Here is a 19361-nt window from a genome sequence, read left to right on the forward strand (position 1 = left end):
GACAAAAAATAAAGGCCTTCCATTCTCACATCCCAATATAGAACGTAGACGACCCAAAAATGAGTCATGCTCTCTCAATTTTATGCGAGTAATGGGTAAGCGTAATTTTTTAAAATTTAATCAAATTCTCAAATAAGTATCATACACTCCAAAAAAAAGGGAAGGGAAGGGAAAAATTTACCATGATTTGGCGCTTAAGATTTTTTTGTCCCGTTTGGTAAACACGATTCCTTATTTTAGGTATATGCGAGTGAACTCCATTTCAGCATATTTTGAACATTATTAAAAGGAAATTTCTTTTGCAATTTAATACCAATTTCATACAAATTTTCCATACGATAACCTTTAATTTATTACATATAAATTTGGAAAGAGTCATGTATTTCTTAAAAACAGTTCTCTTTTTACTGCTTTATGAAAATTAATCTCAACGTATCCGGTATGAAGGGAATAAATAAAAGTAGGTTTTTATTTGCATTAGGAGTAGAGGCCACCGGAGCGCAGAGGTTGGTTGTCCTTAGTGGAAGGTTCATGGGCAAAATTTGGAGTAGAAATAACTAGTTCCCATGAAAACATTACCCAAAGCTTTTATATTGTGTAATAAATTGTGGCTTCAAAGTAGTATTAATTAAAAAAAATATTATTTTATTTGCAAAAAAGTGTAGCATATTTTCGACATGTTGCACAGAAATTGAAATTATGTGTTCGTTTGTCCAAAAAAATTTAACCCTACCACCGGGTGTAGTGTTCGTTCTCTACAGAGAGTGGAAAAATGTTGCATTTCTTACACCGTGCTAATTCTACGGTGGAGAATGTCGCACTTAAAATTAGCGGTTATCATTCAAGCAAATTTTGTTTGAACAGAAGAAGAACGCAAAATTTGTTGAATGTCGTGGCGAAACAATTAAAAGTGGTCTCAATTGTACAACAACCATAAATCATATAGTGCAAACGCCATTTTGCTATCGAGCTGATCGACGGTTTGCCAACACACGCAAAGAAATTTGTGTGTGTGTGTGTGCGTACATGAGCGGAGAATATGAGAGAAACAAAAATCTGACATCTTAATACCGTCAAATCTGGCCCGTTAACAGCTGGTCGCGTGAGACCACCTTGTTAAATCCGCCTTGATTGAATGTTTAGATCAAAGCCGCAAAATATTAAATACAAATACATAAAAATGGAAAAAGTGAACGGGATTTATTTAGCTAACGGCATATTAGATGCATTTGTAGAAAGTTCTTCATGCGAAGACAAGGATACTGCATCCTTTTTACCGTATTATTTTGTCGAAATGACTACATATGGACATATGAACATGTTTGATTGAAAATGCAAAAAGTGTAACACTAAACTCAGAAAAAAGGAGCGCATAATATAAAGTAAAACCCTTATCCCAAATAAGTTAGCAGAATTTAATTTGATTAAATGTTGATTAAAACAAGGAAAAAATGCAAATTTAAATAAGTTTAACTCCTCTGTAATTAGTGACAAATTGGGTTGCCCAAAAAGTAATTGCGGATTTTTCATATAGTCGGCGTTGACAAATTTTTTCACAGCTTGTGACTCTGTAATTGCATTCTTTCTTCTGTCAGTTATCAGCTGTAACTTTTAGCTTGCTTTAGAAAAAAAGTGTAAAAAAAGTATATTTGATTAAAGTTCATTCTAAGTTTTATTAAAAATGCATTTACTTTCTTTTAAAAAATCCGCAATTACTTTTTGGGCAACCCAATAGTTCACGAACTTGTGTTTGGGAAGTCATTTTACTTAACCAAGTTTCTTCTCAACAAATTAAATAATTCTATAGCAAACAACGTTTTTTTTACCCAATATAAACATGTTGTTATGTTGAGTTCAATGCTTCCTATAACCCTATATTCTTCAATTTGAATAAATATTCGTTCAAAATAGTTTACGAATTTTTCAAATTTGAGCAAAATTTAATAAATTTTATTCAGATTTTGTAACTGAGATGATTAAATAACATTCTTTTCAGTAATACCAAACATAGCTTATATGCAATTATAAATGTGTTTTTTAAACACGTTGTTTCGCCAGTCATACCATAATCACATGATTAGAATCTTAGAATATCATTATATAAGAACGTTTGATTTGTGACTTCACTTTGTATAGGATAAATAGATCCATGTTAGAAACTCTAAATAAGAAAACTTTAGAGACCTTTAAAGGTTTGGGTAAGCATTAGCATTTAATAATAATAAAAAACAAGTAAGAGCGTGCTAAGTTCGGCCGGGCCGAATCCTATATACCCGTCACCATGGCGGTATCTCGGTATTATGCTATTGAAGCTATATCAAGTTATAGTCCGATTCGGATCATAAATGAACATTGTAGAAATCATTGTGTAATATCTCAGTTCATTCGGATAAGAATTGCGCCTTGTAAGGGCTCAAGAATTTAAATCGAGAGATCGGTTTATGTGGGAGCTGTATCAAGCTATTGATCGACACATGTGTTGAAGGTCATGGGAGAAGCCGTTGTACAAAATTTCTGCCAAATCGGATAAGAATTGCGCCCTCTAGAGGCTCAAGAAGTCAAGATCCCAGATCGGTTTATATGGCAGCTATATCAGGTTATGTACCGATTTGCACAGTTATTGGAAGATATAAAAAAACCTTATGCAAAATTTCAGCAAAATCAGATGAGAATTGCGCCCTCCAGCGGCTGAAGAAGTCAAGATCCAAGATCGCATATTTCGAGGTATTACAAACAGAATGACGAAACTAGTATACCCTCATCCTTCGGTGGAGGGTATAACAAAAATTATTCTGTTGTTTTACTGATCTTTATTTAACTTTGTTTGCAGTAACTTTTAAAATTGAAATGCGATCTACAATTTATGCAGCGATGGAATATTTTAACGCAAATGATTTCGCAAAGGATATATACTACTAATTACAGACGGACACTTTTGATGGTAAGTATTAGAATGGAAATAAAACTACGTATCTATACTCAATACTTTTGTTTCTGTGTAAATGGCGTAACGGAACTTCTGGGAAAATATGGTGCTTACTCCTATGCGACTTAAGGCCGGTACTATATTCGCTTTTCGCGTTGAAACTATATATAAAAAATTTAAGGGAAAAATATGCCGAAATGTGTTCGTTTCATCATAACTTTTTTTCACCTGGGGAAAATTTACATTTCGGGACGCCTATTGAAAGCACAACCACAGTCGCTGTGCAACAAGTCATTTTCTTACGCAAAATAAACGCGATCGTCAAACTTCTAATTGTAACTAGATGTTTGTTAGTGTTAGTGATGTTGCTCACATGTACTCTGGTTGGAAAAAATATAAAATGTTTGTGGATGCATAAATAAGAAAGTATTTTTTTAATATAAGTAAATATACTCGAAAGAAAAATAAATATTTCTTTCACAGTATGCAATAAGCAACAACAGGTAGTGGCACTGCCACTACCTGTAAATGAATATATGTATCTTGTATAGACATGAGCTTTAACATAGCCCCACAAAAAATAGTCTAAAGGCGTTAAATAGCACGATCTAGGCGGACAATTAACCGGTCACGAACGTGAAATAAAATGTCCACCGAACTCGCCTCTCAATAAGTCCATTGTTACGCGTGCTGTGTGCCATGTGGCACCGTCTTGTTAAAACCACATGTCATGCAAGTCAAGCACCTGCATTTTGGATAAAAAAGCTGGATATTACCTTTCGATAGCGCTCACCATTCACAGTAACGTAACGATTCGTATAATCTTTGAAGAAGTACGGTCCAATGATGTCACCAGCCTATAAAGCGCAAAATACTATGTCTTCTGGATGCATTGGTAGCTCTTGCAATTCTTCTGGCTGATCTTTACTCCAAAATCGACAATTCTACTTATTTACGTACCCATAGAGTCAAAAATACGCTTCGTCTCTGAACACAATTCGATCACGATGAATTTTCTTAACAGAGCACGCATTACGATAACAAAATTCAGTCATTTGTAACCATTGTTCGTTTGTAAGACTTCATGGTTAAATTATAGACCAAACCGAAAATGTTTGATAGTGAAACAAAACACGAAACGTGAGTGAGCTGTTTTAACCAGTGTTGCCAAAAAGATAATAGCTAAAAAAGTACCCTTTAGATTGTGGACGGGCTATCGTCGACTATCGATAGTACTATCGTCACCTATCGATGGTTGTAAAATTACTATCGTCGTCTATCGATAGTTCTCCATCTCTAATGTAAATGTTGCCCGCGGCCCCATTTCGAATGGTAACATTTTGCACCACTTCGATTGACGGTAACGTTTCTCCCACGGTTGTTTTTTGAGAAAAATGGAACGATAAAGCCACCAGCCCATAAACCATAACTAATTTTCGGCATTGAGATGGTAAAAAATTAGTGGAAATAATTCTGTTATTTTCTAATGGATAAAGATATCCTCACGAAATTTTATAAGGTTATAGCTCAGGTGTTAACGAGGTAATGTGGCCCTAGATGGAATTGTGCAAGGAAAAAATTAAAAACTAGGTTCAAATTAAGAAATTTGTACATTCAATTAAAAATTTTGCTATTTTCGGTCCAGTTAAGGAATTTGTAATATTGATAAGCTCAATAATCCAATTGAAGTGATTATTAATTCCATAAATCAATTATTCCAAAGTTACCCTTTCTTTTAAGCAACTTGTTTATTATTTTAATAATATAAACAATAGATATTTTCCACATGAATAAAAAACTTTTTATTTAATTGGACTAAATTGTGTATAAAACATGAAATACACTGCTTAAAAATATATACTTCCTATTTAATGATCAAAGGCTTTGAAAAAAGTCGAAAAATTGACGTTTCCGTTAGGAGCTTCTTCATTGTCATGGCCATGGTAAGGAGTATTATAAACAAATTAATTTATATACATATATAAAATGAATCGTAATAATTACCAATCTTAGCATTTTGTGAATGAGGCCGTTCGTCTTCGGCTGAATATTAGATTTAAGCCGAAGACACGCTTGGCTTCGGTTATATATGTTTCTCCATCTTGCCTCTCATTTCAATTTATGGGATATTAATGCATAATTAGTTGATACGGACTTAGAAAGAATGCTCCACCGAAATAAGAAATTCAAAAACGAGTTTTGTAAATGTATTGTAATTTAGTAGCACATATTTTGAATATGGGATTTACTGATTTACATTTTTTTCTTATTTTCTATGCTATGTTTGCACTGGTTTCCTTTAGTCACTCGTTTTAGAAAACATTTCACTGCCCATACCAAAGCTATTTTTTTAAAAACAATATATTAGTAAAATTTTCACAATTAAAAAAGGCTAAATTAGTAGTACTTTTGATCTTCCGTTGGCCTTATGTCTACGCCAAATCAGGAACTTGATTTATGCATATGACGGCTATATCAGAAGGATGACCTCCATATACGAGTATATATGTAACGTTTTCGCCATTAATATTGAAGAAACTAATAAACCATACCTATTTGTAGTAAAACAACACACAGAGCTTGATTTATATGTCGTCTATTTCAAGAGTCAACACATTATGGCAACGAAACGCTACGGCTCCTTACCTTCTTTTATGAAGTAATATTACAACATTTGCTTTTGTCGATTGGACTTTTAAAAATTGGCAACCAAACAGTTAAAAATACTGTTTGTGAGACGCATTTCCGACTCCTTGTAAATTGACATGAAATGACAAAAAATAAAGGCCTTCCATTCTCACATCCCAATATAGAACGTAGACGACCCAAAAATGAGTCATGCTCTCTCAATTTTATGTGAGTAATGGGTAAGCGTAATTTTTTAAAATTTAATCAAATTCTCAAATAAGTATCATACACTCCAAAAAAAAGGGAAGGGAAGGGAAAAATTTACCATGATTTGGCGCTTAAGATTTTTTTGTCCCGTTTGGTAAACACGATTCCTTATTTTAGGTATATGCGAGTGAACTCCATTTCAGCATATTTTGAACATTATTAAAAGGAAATTTCTTTTGCAATTTAATACCAATTTCATACAAATTTTCCATACGATAACCTTTAATTTATTACATATAAATTTGGAAAGAGTCATGTATTTCTTAAAAACAGTTCTCTTTTTACTGCTTTATGAAAATTAATCTCAACGTATCCGGTATGAAGGGAATAAATAAAAGTAGGTTTTTATTTGCATTAGGAGTAGAGGCCACCGGAGCGCAGAGGTTGGTTGTCCTTAGTGGAAGGTTCATGGGCAAAATTTGGAGTAGAAATAACTAGTTCCCATGAAAACATTACCCAAAGCTTTTATATTGTGTAATAAATTGTGGCTTCAAAGTAGTATTAATTAAAAAAAATATTATTTTATTTGCAAAAAAGTGTAGCATATTTTCGACATGTTGCACAGAAATTGAAATTATGTGTTCGTTTGTCCAAAAAAATTTAACCCTACCACCGGGTGTAGTGTTCGTTCTCTACAGAGAGTGGAAAAATGTTGCATTTCTTACACCGTGCTAATTCTACGGTGGAGAATGTCGCACTTAAAATTAGCGGTTATCATTCAAGCAAATTTTGTTTGAACAGAAGAAGAACGCAAAATTTGTTGAATGTCGTGGAGAAACAATTAAAAGTGGTCTCAATTGTACAACAACCATAAATCATATAGTGCAAACGCCATTTTGCTATCGAGCTGATCGACGGTTTGCCAACACACGCAAAGAAATTTGTGTGTGTGTGTGCGTACATGAGCGGAGAATATGAGAGAAACAAAAATCTGACATCTTAATACCGTCAAATCTGGCCCGTTAACAGCTGATCGCGTGAGACCACCTTGTTAAATCCGCCTTGATTGAATGTTTAGATCAAAGCCGCAAAATATTAAATACAAATACATAAAAATGGAAAAAGTGAACGGGATTTATTTAGCTAACGGCATATTAGATGCATTTGTAGAAAGTTCTTCATGCGAAGACAAGGATACTGCATCCTTTTTACCGTATTATTTTGTCGAAATGACTACATATGGACATATGAACATGTTTGATTGAAAATGCAAAAAGTGTAACACTAAACTCAGAAAAAAGGAGCGCATAATATAAAGTAAAACCCTTATCCCAAATAAGTTTGCAGAATTTAATTTGATTAAATGTTGATTAAAACAAGGAAAAAATGCAAATTTAAATAAGTTTAACTCCTCTGTAATTAGTGACAAATTGGGTTGCCCAAAAAGTAATTGCGGATTTTTCATATAGTCGGCGTTGACAAATTTTTTCACAGCTTGTGACTCTGTAATTGCATTCTTTCTTCTGTCAGTTATCAGCTGTAACTTTTAGCTTGCTTTAGAAAAAAAGTGTAAAAAAAGTATATTTGATTAAAGTTCATTCTAAGTTTTATTAAAAATGCATTTACTTTCTTTTAAAAAATCCGCAATTACTTTTTGGGCAACCCAATAGTTCACGAACTTGTGTTTGGGAAGTCATTTTACTTAACCAAGTTTCTTCTCAACAAATTAAATAATTCTATAGCAAACAACGTTTTTTTTTACCCAATATAAACATGTTGTTATGTTGAGTTCAATGCTTCCTATAACCCTATATTCTTCAATTTGAATAAATATTCGTTCAAAATAGTTTACGAATTTTTCAAATTTGAGCAAAATTGAATAAATTTTATTCAGATTTTGTAACTGAGATGATTAAATAACATTCTTTTCAGTAATACCAAACATAGCTTATATGCAATTATAAATGTGTTTTTTAAACACGTTGTTTCGCCAGTCATACCATAATCACATGATTAGAATCTTAGAATATCATTATATAAGAACGTTTGATTTGTGACTTCACTTTGTATAGGATAAATAGATCCATGTTAGAAACTCTAAATAAGAAAACTTTAGAGACCTTTAAAGGTTTGGGTAAGCATTAGCATTTAATAATAATAAAAAACAAGTAAGAGCGTGCTAAGTTCGGCCGGGCCGAATCCTATATACCCGTCACCATGGCGGTATCTCGGTATTATGCTATTGAAGCTATATCAAGTTATAGTCCGATTCGGATCATAAATGAACATTGTAGAAATCATTGTGTAATATCTCAGTTCATTCGGATAAGAATTGCGCCTTGTAAGGGCTCAAGAATTTAAATCGAGAGATCGGTTTATGTGGGAGCTGTATCAAGCTATTGATCGACACATGTGTTGAAGGTCATGGGAGAAGCCGTTGTACAAAATTTCTGCCAAATCGGATAAGAATTGCGCCCTCTAGAGGCTCAAGAAGTCAAGATCCCAGATCGGTTTATATGGCAGCTATATCAGGTTATGTACCGATTTGCACAGTTATTGGAAGATATAAAAAAACCTTATGCAAAATTTCAGCAAAATCAGATGAGAATTGCGCCCTCCAGCGGCTGAAGAAGTCAAGATCCAAGATCGCATATTTCGAGGTATTACAAACAGAATGACGAAACTAGTATACCCTCATCCTTCGGTGGAGGGTATAACAAAAATTATTCTGTTGTTTTACTGATCTTTATTTAACTTTGTTTGCAGTAACTTTTAAAATTGAAATGCGATCTACAATTTATGCAGCGATGGAATATTTTAACGCAAATGATTTCGCAAAGGATATATACTACTAATTACAGACGGACACTTTTGATGGTAAGTATTAGAATGGAAATAAAACTACGTATCTATACTCAATACTTTTGTTTCTGTGTAAATGGCGTAACGGAACTTCTGGGAAAATATGGTGCTTACTCCTATGCGACTTAAGGCCGGTACTATATTCGCTTTTCGCGTTGAAACTATATATAAAAAATTTAAGGGAAAAATATGCCGAAATGTGTTCGTTTCATCATAACTTTTTTTCACCTGGGGAAAATTTACATTTCGGGACGCCTATTGAAAGCACAACCACAGTCGCTGTGCAACAAGTCATTTTCTTACGCAAAATAAACGCGATCGTCAAACTTCTAATTGTAACTAGATGTTTGTTAGTGTTAGTGATGTTGCTCACATGTACTCTGGTTGGAAAAAATATAAAATGTTTGTGGATGCATAAATAAGAAAGTATTTTTTTAATATAAGTAAATATACTCGAAAGAAAAATAAATATTTCTTTCACAGTATGCAATAAGCAACAACAGGTAGTGGCACTGCCACTACCTGTAAATGAATATATGTATCTTGTATAGACATGAGCTTTAACATAGCCCCACAAAAAATAGTCTAAAGGCGTTAAATAGCACGATCTAGGCGGACAATTAACCGGTCACGAACGTGAAATAAAATGTCCACCGAACTCGCCTCTCAATAAGTCCATTGTTACGCGTGCTGTGTGCCATGTGGCACCGTCTTGTTAAAACCACATGTCATGCAAGTCAAGCACCTGCATTTTGGATAAAAAAGCTGGATATTACCTTTCGATAGCGCTCACCATTCACAGTAACGTAACGATTCGTATAATCTTTGAAGAAGTACGGTCCAATGATGTCACCAGCCTATAAAGCGCAAAATACTATGTCTTCTGGATGCATTGGTAGCTCTTGCAATTCTTCTGGCTGATCTTTACTCCAAAATCGACAATTCTACTTATTTACGTACCCATAGAGTCAAAAATACGCTTCGTCTCTGAACACAATTCGATCACGATGAATTTTCTTAACAGAGCACGCATTACGATAACAAAATTCAGTCATTTGTAACCATTGTTCGTTTGTAAGACTTCATGGTTAAATTATAGACCAAACCGAAAATGTTTGATAGTGAAACAAAACACGAAACGTGAGTGAGCTGTTTTAACCAGTGTTGCCAAAAAGATAATAGCTAAAAAAGTACCCTTTAGATTGTGGACGGGCTATCGTCGACTATCGATAGTACTATCGTCACCTATCGATGGTTGTAAAATTACTATCGTCGTCTATCGATAGTTCTCCATCTCTAATGTAAATGTTGCCCGCGGCCCCATTTCGAATGGTAACATTTTGCACCACTTCGATTGACGGTAACGTTTCTCCCACGGTTGTTTTTTGAGAAAAATGGAACGATAAAGCCACCAGCCCATAAACCATAACTAATTTTCGGCATTGAGATGGTAAAAAATTAGTGGAAATAATTCTGTTATTTTCTAATGGATAAAGATATCCTCACGAAATTTTATAAGGTTATAGCTCAGGTGTTAACGAGGTAATGTGGCCCTAGATGGAATTGTGCAAGGAAAAAATTAAAAACTAGGTTCAAATTAAGAAATTTGTACATTCAATTAAAAATTTTGCTATTTTCGGTCCAGTTAAGGAATTTGTAATATTGATAAGCTCAATAATCCAATTGAAGTGATTATTAATTCCATAAATCAATTATTCCAAAGTTACCCTTTCTTTTAAGCAACTTGTTTATTATTTTAATAATATAAACAATAGATATTTTCCACATGAATAAAAAACTTTTTATTTAATTGGACTAAATTGTGTATAAAACATGAAATACACTGCTTAAAAATATATACTTCCTATTTAATGATCAAAGGCTTTGAAAAAAGTCGAAAAATTGACGTTTCCGTTAGGAGCTTCTTCATTGTCATGGCCATGGTAAGGAGTATTATAAACAAATTAATTTATATACATATATAAAATGAATCGTAATAATTACCAATCTTAGCATTATGCGCACAATACCACGGAATCTAGATCCACTTATCTTCCGTCCTCAGTGCCGTTTCCCAAGACCACATAATCTCTATATGGATAATATACTATTAAAATAAGATAATGTTAACAATATTGCGATTCCATTGCAGGATATTGTCTGGCTTTAGATCGTTGTTTTATGCTTTCTTTTCAAAGAAAAGTATAGCAAAAAAACATTTAAAAGACAGCAAAAGTGTGTTGTTGCTGAAGCATTTTACTGGTTTCCCGTATCACGATTTCATCAGCGGGAGATGTCAAATGCATCATGGTGCTTTACAACCATTCCAACTAGAGTAAGTTGTAAAGCACACATCTGAATTTATAAAGGCCTCTTAAAGACGAATTGATTCATAAGCGCAATAAATAACAAATCAAATCTTACTTCCCTTATTCAAGTCCTTAGCCTTATCCAACGATGCTAATAGCAACAAACACAAACATCTTTTGTTCTTCGCACGGTGGTCGCCCAACGGTTGATACTGCCAGTGCTGTTTTTGTGTATAGGCAGTGACCCACACCACATGCGACGTGCCTTTCGTTTGGTTTGTCTGTTTACGCTTTCGTCTTTGGTCTAAAGCCGGACAATATCCTGCAATGGAATCTCAATTAGATTTTAAGACCGAAAAAAGAAAGCGCAAGCAGACAAATGTTAGTAATGTTTGTAAATACCGCGTTTGCATTCTACAACGTCCTCCAATTTGTTGCGTTTGGTATTCATCCATTCTATTTGTTCACAACCTAATTTTTTCTGCTTTTCAATATTTCAACGTAACGTTTTTCACATTTTTTACTTTGAAATTATAAAAAAGTAATTGTAAAAAAACTGCATTTCTATTTTTCTGCATATTTTTTATCTATCCACTCCACTTTGTGTCTGTATATGATAGAGGTGGACATATGTTTGACTCATTCTCACTTCTTTTCGCAATGGATATGAGTGAATGGGAACACAATATAATCTTGATTAATGCACAATAAAATAACAGTGTTAACACATTGCCTGAGTCGCTTTTTGATTGAAAGTACTGTGCCCCTATTCTAACGTAGGGGTTTCTGGTTCTATTACAAAAAGAAAAACAAAAAACCTTATTTTAAAAGTTAAGCAGAATATTCTGTTCAGCTTTCGAAATTGTTGCGAATAACTTTAACGAAATATCATAATTTTTTAAACATAATTGCACATATTTTTCTTTTACTAACTGAATCTATCATTGATATTACACTAGGATTAATCGTTTAGATGCGTTCCTTTTAAGCCAGCGGTAAACTTGCGTATAACCCACATTTAGAAACCTTCCATACGATCTCGAATTCAACCTCAAACAAAGCAAACCAAACTCTAAAAGGCCTTCCAAATTTTTAAATAGTATATAACCTTTGACGAATTTTTTTCACTTTCCAAACTCACTTCGTTCAAAAGCTCCTTCTATATGCGCAATTCTTAGTGAGTAAAAACAAGTAAAAGCGTGCTAAGTTCGGCCGGGCCGAATCTTATATACCCTCCACCATGGATCGCATTTGTCGAGTTCTTTTCACGGCATCTCTTCTTAGGCAAAAAAGGATATAAGAAAAGATTTGCTTTGCTATTAGAGCGATATTAAGATATGGTCCGGTTTGGACCACAATTAAATTATATGCTGGAGACCTGTGTAAAATGTCAGTCAATTCGAATAAGAATTGCGCCCTTTGGGGGCTCAAGAAGTAAAATAGAGAGATCGATTTATATGGGAGCTGTATCGGGCTATAGACCGATTCAGACCATAATAAACACGTATGTTGACGGTCATGAGAGAATCCGTCGTACAATATTTCAGGCAAATCGTATAATAAGTGCGACCTCTATAGGTCAAGATCCCAGATCGGTTTATATGACAGCCATATCAGGTTATGAACCGATTTAAACCATACTTGGCACAGTTGTTGGATATCATAACAAAACACGTCGGGCCAAAAATCATTCAAATCGGATAAGAATTGCGCCCCCTTGAGGCTCAAGAAGTCAAGACCCAAGATCGGTTTATATGGCAGCTATATCAGGTTATGAACCGATTTGAACCATTCTTGGCACAGATGTTGGATATCATGACAAAACACGTCGTGCGAAATTTCATTCAAATCGTATAAGAATTGCGCACTCTAGAGGCTTAAGAAGTCAAGACCCAAGATCGGTTTATATGGCAGCTATATCAGGTTATGAACCGATTTGAACCATACTTGGGACAGTTATTGGATATTATAATAAAACACGTCGTGCCAAAATTCATTCAAATCGGATAAGAATTGCGCCCTCTAGAGGCTCAAGAAGTCAAGACCCAAGATCGGTTTATATGACAGCTATATCAAAACATGGACCGATATGGCCCATTTACAATACCAACCGACCTACACTAAGAAGAAGTATTTGTGCAAAATTTCAAGCGGCTAGCTTTACGCCTTCGGAAGTTAGCGTGCTTTCGACAGACAGACGGACGGACGGACAGACGGACGGACATGGCTAGATCGACATAAAATGTCACGACGATCAAGAATATATATACTTTATGGGGTCTCAGACGAATATTTCGAGTAGTTACAAACAGAATGACGAAATTAGTATACCCCCCATCTTATGGTGGAGGGAATAAAAAGAACACATATTAGCTTTTAGTTGTTGTTTTTCCCTGCAATAAAAATTGATAGACATTGAATTTGACAAAAGGCAGTCCATGGTGGATGGTGTACAATTTTACCTAGATGAAGATGTAATTTTAAATTTACACACTATAAAAAATATACTACTTAAAATGATTCAGTACCAAATACGTTCAATAATCTTGCATATCCTGCAAGAATTTTTAATACGATTTTTTTGCAACATGTAGCAAATTTTATTATGTGTATGAATTGAATGTTTAATACTTAACTAAAATCTTTTTGCTTAAATCAATCGAGATTAATTATTGGTTTTAAATTATATCGCTTTTTTCTTTTGTTTGATAGCTTTAAATGTTGGCATTGCTCCACCTCTAAGATTTATGACTGATCGAACCCATTGGTTTAAGCGTCGTAGGTTTGTGTAAACCCCTGGGTAGTTTGGCCTAGCGCAACCGATTCCATACGATACAATTCCGTATTGGATTCGACCATTAACTAATGGACCTCCTGAATCACCTTGACATGCGTCTTTCTGAGGCGACGTTGCGCATATCATGTTGACTGTGATGCCAATGCCAACTGGCGCATACTGTCGTTGGCATCTCGGCCGAGTTATTTTGGCGATAGTTACGCCTCTCAGGCGATTCGAAGTTTGACCATTTTCTCTGGTTCTACCCCAACCGCTGACAAAAAATCGATCGGGTAAGCTCCTGTTACGCTTAGCAAGCGGTATAGGTCTCACATTTGGGGTTATTCGAAAACTTTGCCTCACTCGTAGCAGAGCAATATCATAGTTAAAGGTGCGTGAATTGTATCTTGAATGGATAATGACAGCATTTGCATAACGAATTTGACCGCCTCGATTAACGTATGTAGAACCGGCGCGAACTGCAAAATTACCGCCTCCTTCGACACAATGGGCCGCTGTTAATACCCAATCTCGACTAATGATTGAAGCTCCGCATATAAAGTAACCACCGTCGTAAAGGGCAAGTTGCCAAGGTACTCGGTTAATACTGATTGGTCTACCGCCAACTATTCGTGTGTCGGTAAAATTATAAATCTCCGGATCGTAGTAATCCAAGTCGTCTATACCCAGCATTGCCAATGTAGAATTTCGTATTTGTGCCATACAGGTGGGTACAAAAACAAAAACACTCAGCGACAGTAGAACTCTCGATGACCACATCTTAACTTTCCAACGATGCTATCGAAAATGATTCTGACAAATGTTTGCATACTGAAGACAGTCATCATCGTTTTCTGGTTTCGCCTGTGCGTTCTCAATATTGAATTTTGCCAATTTTTGATGCGATTTTTACCGTTTGATTTCAGATTAAATAAGCATTTAATTAATAATGTGCTAATTTGTTGGTAGGCTCTAATATCGTCTATAGCCATCGGTATAAATTATTCAATTTTTTGCATTTATCCAAAAATAGTTCTTTGGGTCAAGTCAACGACATTCTGAAGGCACGCATATTAACTGGTTATGGAAATAAACTGTAGAATATTTATCGAACTTATTGCATAAAAATACCATGAAGATGATAACTAATAGACTAATCATGTGCCGCACAGTGGAATGAGCATGAACATCATAATAGTGGTCATATGTTATGTTGACCGGTGGTGCATAGTGTCACGGCCGTACCCAAAATGGTAAAAAATCACCATATCACAATTAATTGATTACTTTTTGACATAATTCGGAAGGAAACATACCAATTACACTGAAAAAAAGGATATGTAGTAAAAAATTTACCCAAAGTTGGTATCAAAATTGTACTACGCCTTATGAGAATTTTCTCTTTTCGTATGAAGATTTCCTAAACTACGGGAACATATCTATTATCAAAGAAATTGCAATTAGTTTATATACTTAAAGTGGATATGTGAATTTCCTAAAAAATATCATTACAACCAGTTAAAAAAAAATTAATTCAATTTTGAAAAAAACACCCTGTACAATTTGGGTAGCTAGTAGCTGTAAGGGGACTATAGGTTTTATTGGAGTTCCCAAATTGTAAGATATGACAAACAGAACAGGTGAAAAAAACACAGTTACAGTTTATTCAGTTTCAACAAGCCCTTACCTTACTTCTTGAGATGATTCTGCACAAGTGATTTAATAGCGGTGCAAGAAAGTGAAAAGTGCTTAGATTTAGGAAAAGCCGAATTGGAAATTTAGTCAACATTGCCACTCTTTATTCATTTGAATAAAAGCTTTGGCCCTTTTGCATAGAATGGACAAAGGGTTGCCAAGTTGACCAATATAAGCAAATCCGCGGGAAAATAGTAAAGCTAAAGTCACTTAAAACAATTTCAAATTCATTTCACTGTAATTCAGTAATGTATGTAATTCGATTATATCATTTCGATTATTTCATTTAGGATAAGGATAGTTTTGTTAAACTGGCTTCAACACTCCCCAAAGGGAAAATTACATCCGAAATTGCAATCTGTGACATACAAAAACATTTTGCATGGAAAAAAATTTTATATAGCAAATTTTTACTGAAGCTTATTACCATTAATTTTCGGGACATGTCAGTTTGAAGTTCACCACGTTGTAGAGCAAGTTTAGTATACAATTTTTTTGGTAAAGGCTGGTACTATATTCGTTTTTCGCTATATTTTTCGCCGATTCCGTTTTTGAAATATTACATTTTAAAGCAAAAAACTTGTTGATTTTGTTCAGTAGGACATTCCCTCATTATTAATGGTAAAATTTTAATGAAATTCTTATTTTATCATTGTTATTTTCGAAATGTTTCAAAAAAGTAAACGCGAAAGAAAGGGGTTTCAATGATGAAAAACGAACATAGTACCATGCAGAAGTGGGAAATGAAATATGGTATGCATGATCCTTTAAATATGGAATTGCACTTTTAAGACATTTTCATTAACATCTTGTAGAAGATATACTCCTATGTTTTGTTATGACTTTTTTCATTAATTTTCATTAACGCAACTAATTTAGTTTTTTTTTGGGAATTTCTTAAACATATTCAAAACACAATTCTTTTATGTGTAGTCAATTATTTATTGTTTATGATTAAAATCATATTTTTCAAATGGTGGTCCCAATAATCCTAATTTAATATTTTTAACAGGATTTCAGCAAAGTAGAAAACAACCTCTTGCCAAAAAAATGGTTGATAAATTTATGTATTTCTTCTTCTTTCTTCTTTATGTATGTGTGGATATGGTTTGTCTGGCATTGCATGTGTTGGTATATTTCGGTAGCGGTAGCGGTTCGTGGTTTTTCCATAATATAAAATTTCCGACAAATGTATGTCATTGTATGAGAGTGAGTATGAGTGTGTGTAAGAGCCTGTAATATCCACACAATCATCGTAACAGAAAGGGTAAAATTTTTATACCCACCACCATAGGATGGGGGTATACTAATATAATCATTCTGTTTGTAACACATCGAAATATTCTTCCATAAAGTACATATATTTTTGATCGTCTTGACGTTCTGAGTCGATCTAGCCATGTTCGTCCGTCCGTCTGCCGAAATCACTATAGTGGGTCGTTGGGGATTATGGGGCCATATTGATTCAGATTTAGATATAGCTCCCATACAAACCGATCTCCCGATTTGACTTCTTGAGCCCTTACTAGCCGCAATTTTTGTCTGATTTGGCTGAAATTTTGCACATAGTGTTCTGTTATGACTTTCAATATATGTGCCGAATACGGTCTTAATCGGTCTATAACCTGATATAGCTCCCATATAAAGCGATAACCAGATTTGACTTCTTGAGCGCTTATAAACCGAACTTTTTTCTGATTTAGCCGAAATTTTGCATGTGGTGTTCTGTTATAACTTCCAATACCTCTGCTTAGTACAGTTGAAATCGGTTTATAACCCAATATAGCTCCCATTTTGCATGTGGTGTTCTGTTATGACTTCCAACAACTGTGCTTAGGATGGTTGAAATCGGTCTATAACCTGAATAGCTAATATAAAAAACGATCTCCCAATTTGACTTCTTAAGTCCTTATAAGCTGCAAATTTTGTCTGTTGTATGCGGTGTTCTGTTACAACTGTGCCAAATACGGTCCAAATCAGTCTAAAACCTGATATAGCTTCATGTAAACCGGTCTCTCGATCATCCTTGTTCGGTTCCTAGAAGCTTTAATTTTTGCTGGGTTGACAGAAGTTTGGTATGTGGAATAAAATAATGCCCTTCAACTAAATTTTTTTTTGTGTAAATATTTAGCATGGTGGTGGGTTCCAAATTCGGCCCGGCCGAACTTAGCACGCTTTTACTTGTTTTGTAAGCTTTTGTTGTTGTACAAGCGTGTGTGTATAGTGGCGTGTCGATCAATAGCTGCTTGTTTTGTTATTTGGCAGACAGTGGCTTTGATATTTGAAGGAATGAGGATCGGAAGAGATCAACGGAGAACAAGTAAAAGCGTGCTCGGCCGGATCTTATATACCCTCCACCATGGATCGCATTTGTCGAGCTCTTGCCACGGTATCTCTTTTTAGGCAAAGTATAAAAGAAAATAATTGCTATGTTATTGGAACAATATCAAGTTATGGTTCATTTCGGACCATAAATGAATTGAATATTGGAGACCATAGTAGAAATCATTGTGTAAAATTTGAGCCAAATCTAGTAAGAATTGCGCACTTTAGGGCTGAAGAAGTAAAATATGGAGATCAGTTTATAGGGCTGTATTAGGCTATAAACCGATTCATGCCATATTCGACACGTGTGTTAAAGGTCATGAGAGATGCCGTTGTACAAAATTTCAGCCAAATCGGATAATACTTGCGCCCTTTATAGGCTCAAGACGTCAAGATCCCATATCGGTTTATATGGCAGCTATATAAGGTTATAAACCGATTTGAACAATACTTAGCACAGTTGTTGAAAGTTATAACAAAACACCTCATGCTAAATTTCAGCTACATCCGATAACAATTGCGCCGTCTAGTGGCTTAATAAGTCAAGACCCCATGGACCGATTTGAACCATTTTTAATACTGTTGTTGGAAGTCATTACAAAACACGTCCTGCTATATTTCAGCCAAATCGGATAGGAATTGCTCCCTGTAGAGGCTCAAGAAGTCAAGACCCCAGATCGGTTTATATGGCAGCTATATCAAGTTATGGACCGATTTAAACTATTCTTAGCACAGTTGTTGAAAGTCATAACAAAACTCCTCATGCAAAATTTCAGCCAAATCGGATAATAATTGCGTCCTCTAGTGGCTCAAGAAGTCAAGACACCAGGTCGGTTTATATGGCAGGTATATCAGGTTATGGACCGATATGAACTATTCTTAACACAGTTGTTGGTAGCCATAACAAAACACGTCGGGCATAATTTTAGCCAAATCGGATAGGAATTACGCCCTCTAGACGCTCAAGAAGTCAAGAACCCAGATATGCTGTATTAGGTTATGGACCGATTTCAACCATACTCAGCACAGTTGTTGGACGTCATAATAAAACACCTCATGCTAAATTTCAGCCTAGCGGCTCAAGAAGTCAAGATCCCAGATCGGTTTATATGGCAGCTATATCAAAACGTGGACCGATATAGCCCATTTACAAAATTTCAGGCAAATCGGAGAGAAATCGCGGCTTGTAAGGCTCAAGAAGTCAAATCGAGAGATCGGTTTATATGGGAGCTACGGGATCATCTTCTTGACCGACTTGGAGCGTACTTAACACGGTTGTTGGAAGTCATATTTCAGGCAAATCGGACAAAAATTGTGGCTTCCAGGGGCTCAAGAAGTCAAATCATGATATCAGTTTATATGAGAGCTATATCAGGTTATAGACCGATTTGGTCCGTACTCGGCACAGTTTTTGGAAGTAATAACTGAATAACAAAATTTCATCCAAATCGGACTAACATTGTGGCTTCCAGGGACTCAAGAAGTCAAATCAGGAGATCGGTTTATATGGGCAGTATATCCAAATCTGAACCGATATGACCCATTTGCAATCCCCAACGATCTACATCAATATTAAGTATATGTGCAAAATTCAAGCGGCTAGCTTTACGCGTTCGACAGCTATCGTGATTTC

At 35.0% G+C, this 19361-nt stretch overlaps 1 protein-coding gene across 1 annotated transcript; it reads right to left on the minus strand.

Annotated features, from left to right (window-relative positions):
* Nucleotides 1–13615: 13615 nt before the first annotated feature.
* LOC106093155 (trypsin alpha-3-like) lies at nt 13616–14488 on the minus strand. The gene has a single exon (XM_013260171.2). The coding sequence runs from the start codon at nt 14486–14488 to the stop codon at nt 13616–13618; it is 873 nt and encodes a 290-aa protein (XP_013115625.2).
* Between the last annotated feature and the right edge of the window lie 4873 nt (nt 14489–19361).

The sequence above is a fragment of the Stomoxys calcitrans genome, chromosome 1 (assembly GCF_963082655.1).
Source record: "Stomoxys calcitrans chromosome 1, idStoCalc2.1, whole genome shotgun sequence".
NCBI lineage: Eukaryota > Metazoa > Arthropoda > Insecta > Diptera > Muscidae > Stomoxys > Stomoxys calcitrans.

Bases quoted from the DNA above. Each gene is read 5' to 3' on its own strand.
- LOC106093155 (XM_013260171.2), bottom strand. From the start codon at position 14,488: ATGTGGTCATCGAGAGTTCTACTGTCGCTGAGTGTTTTTGTTTTTGTA.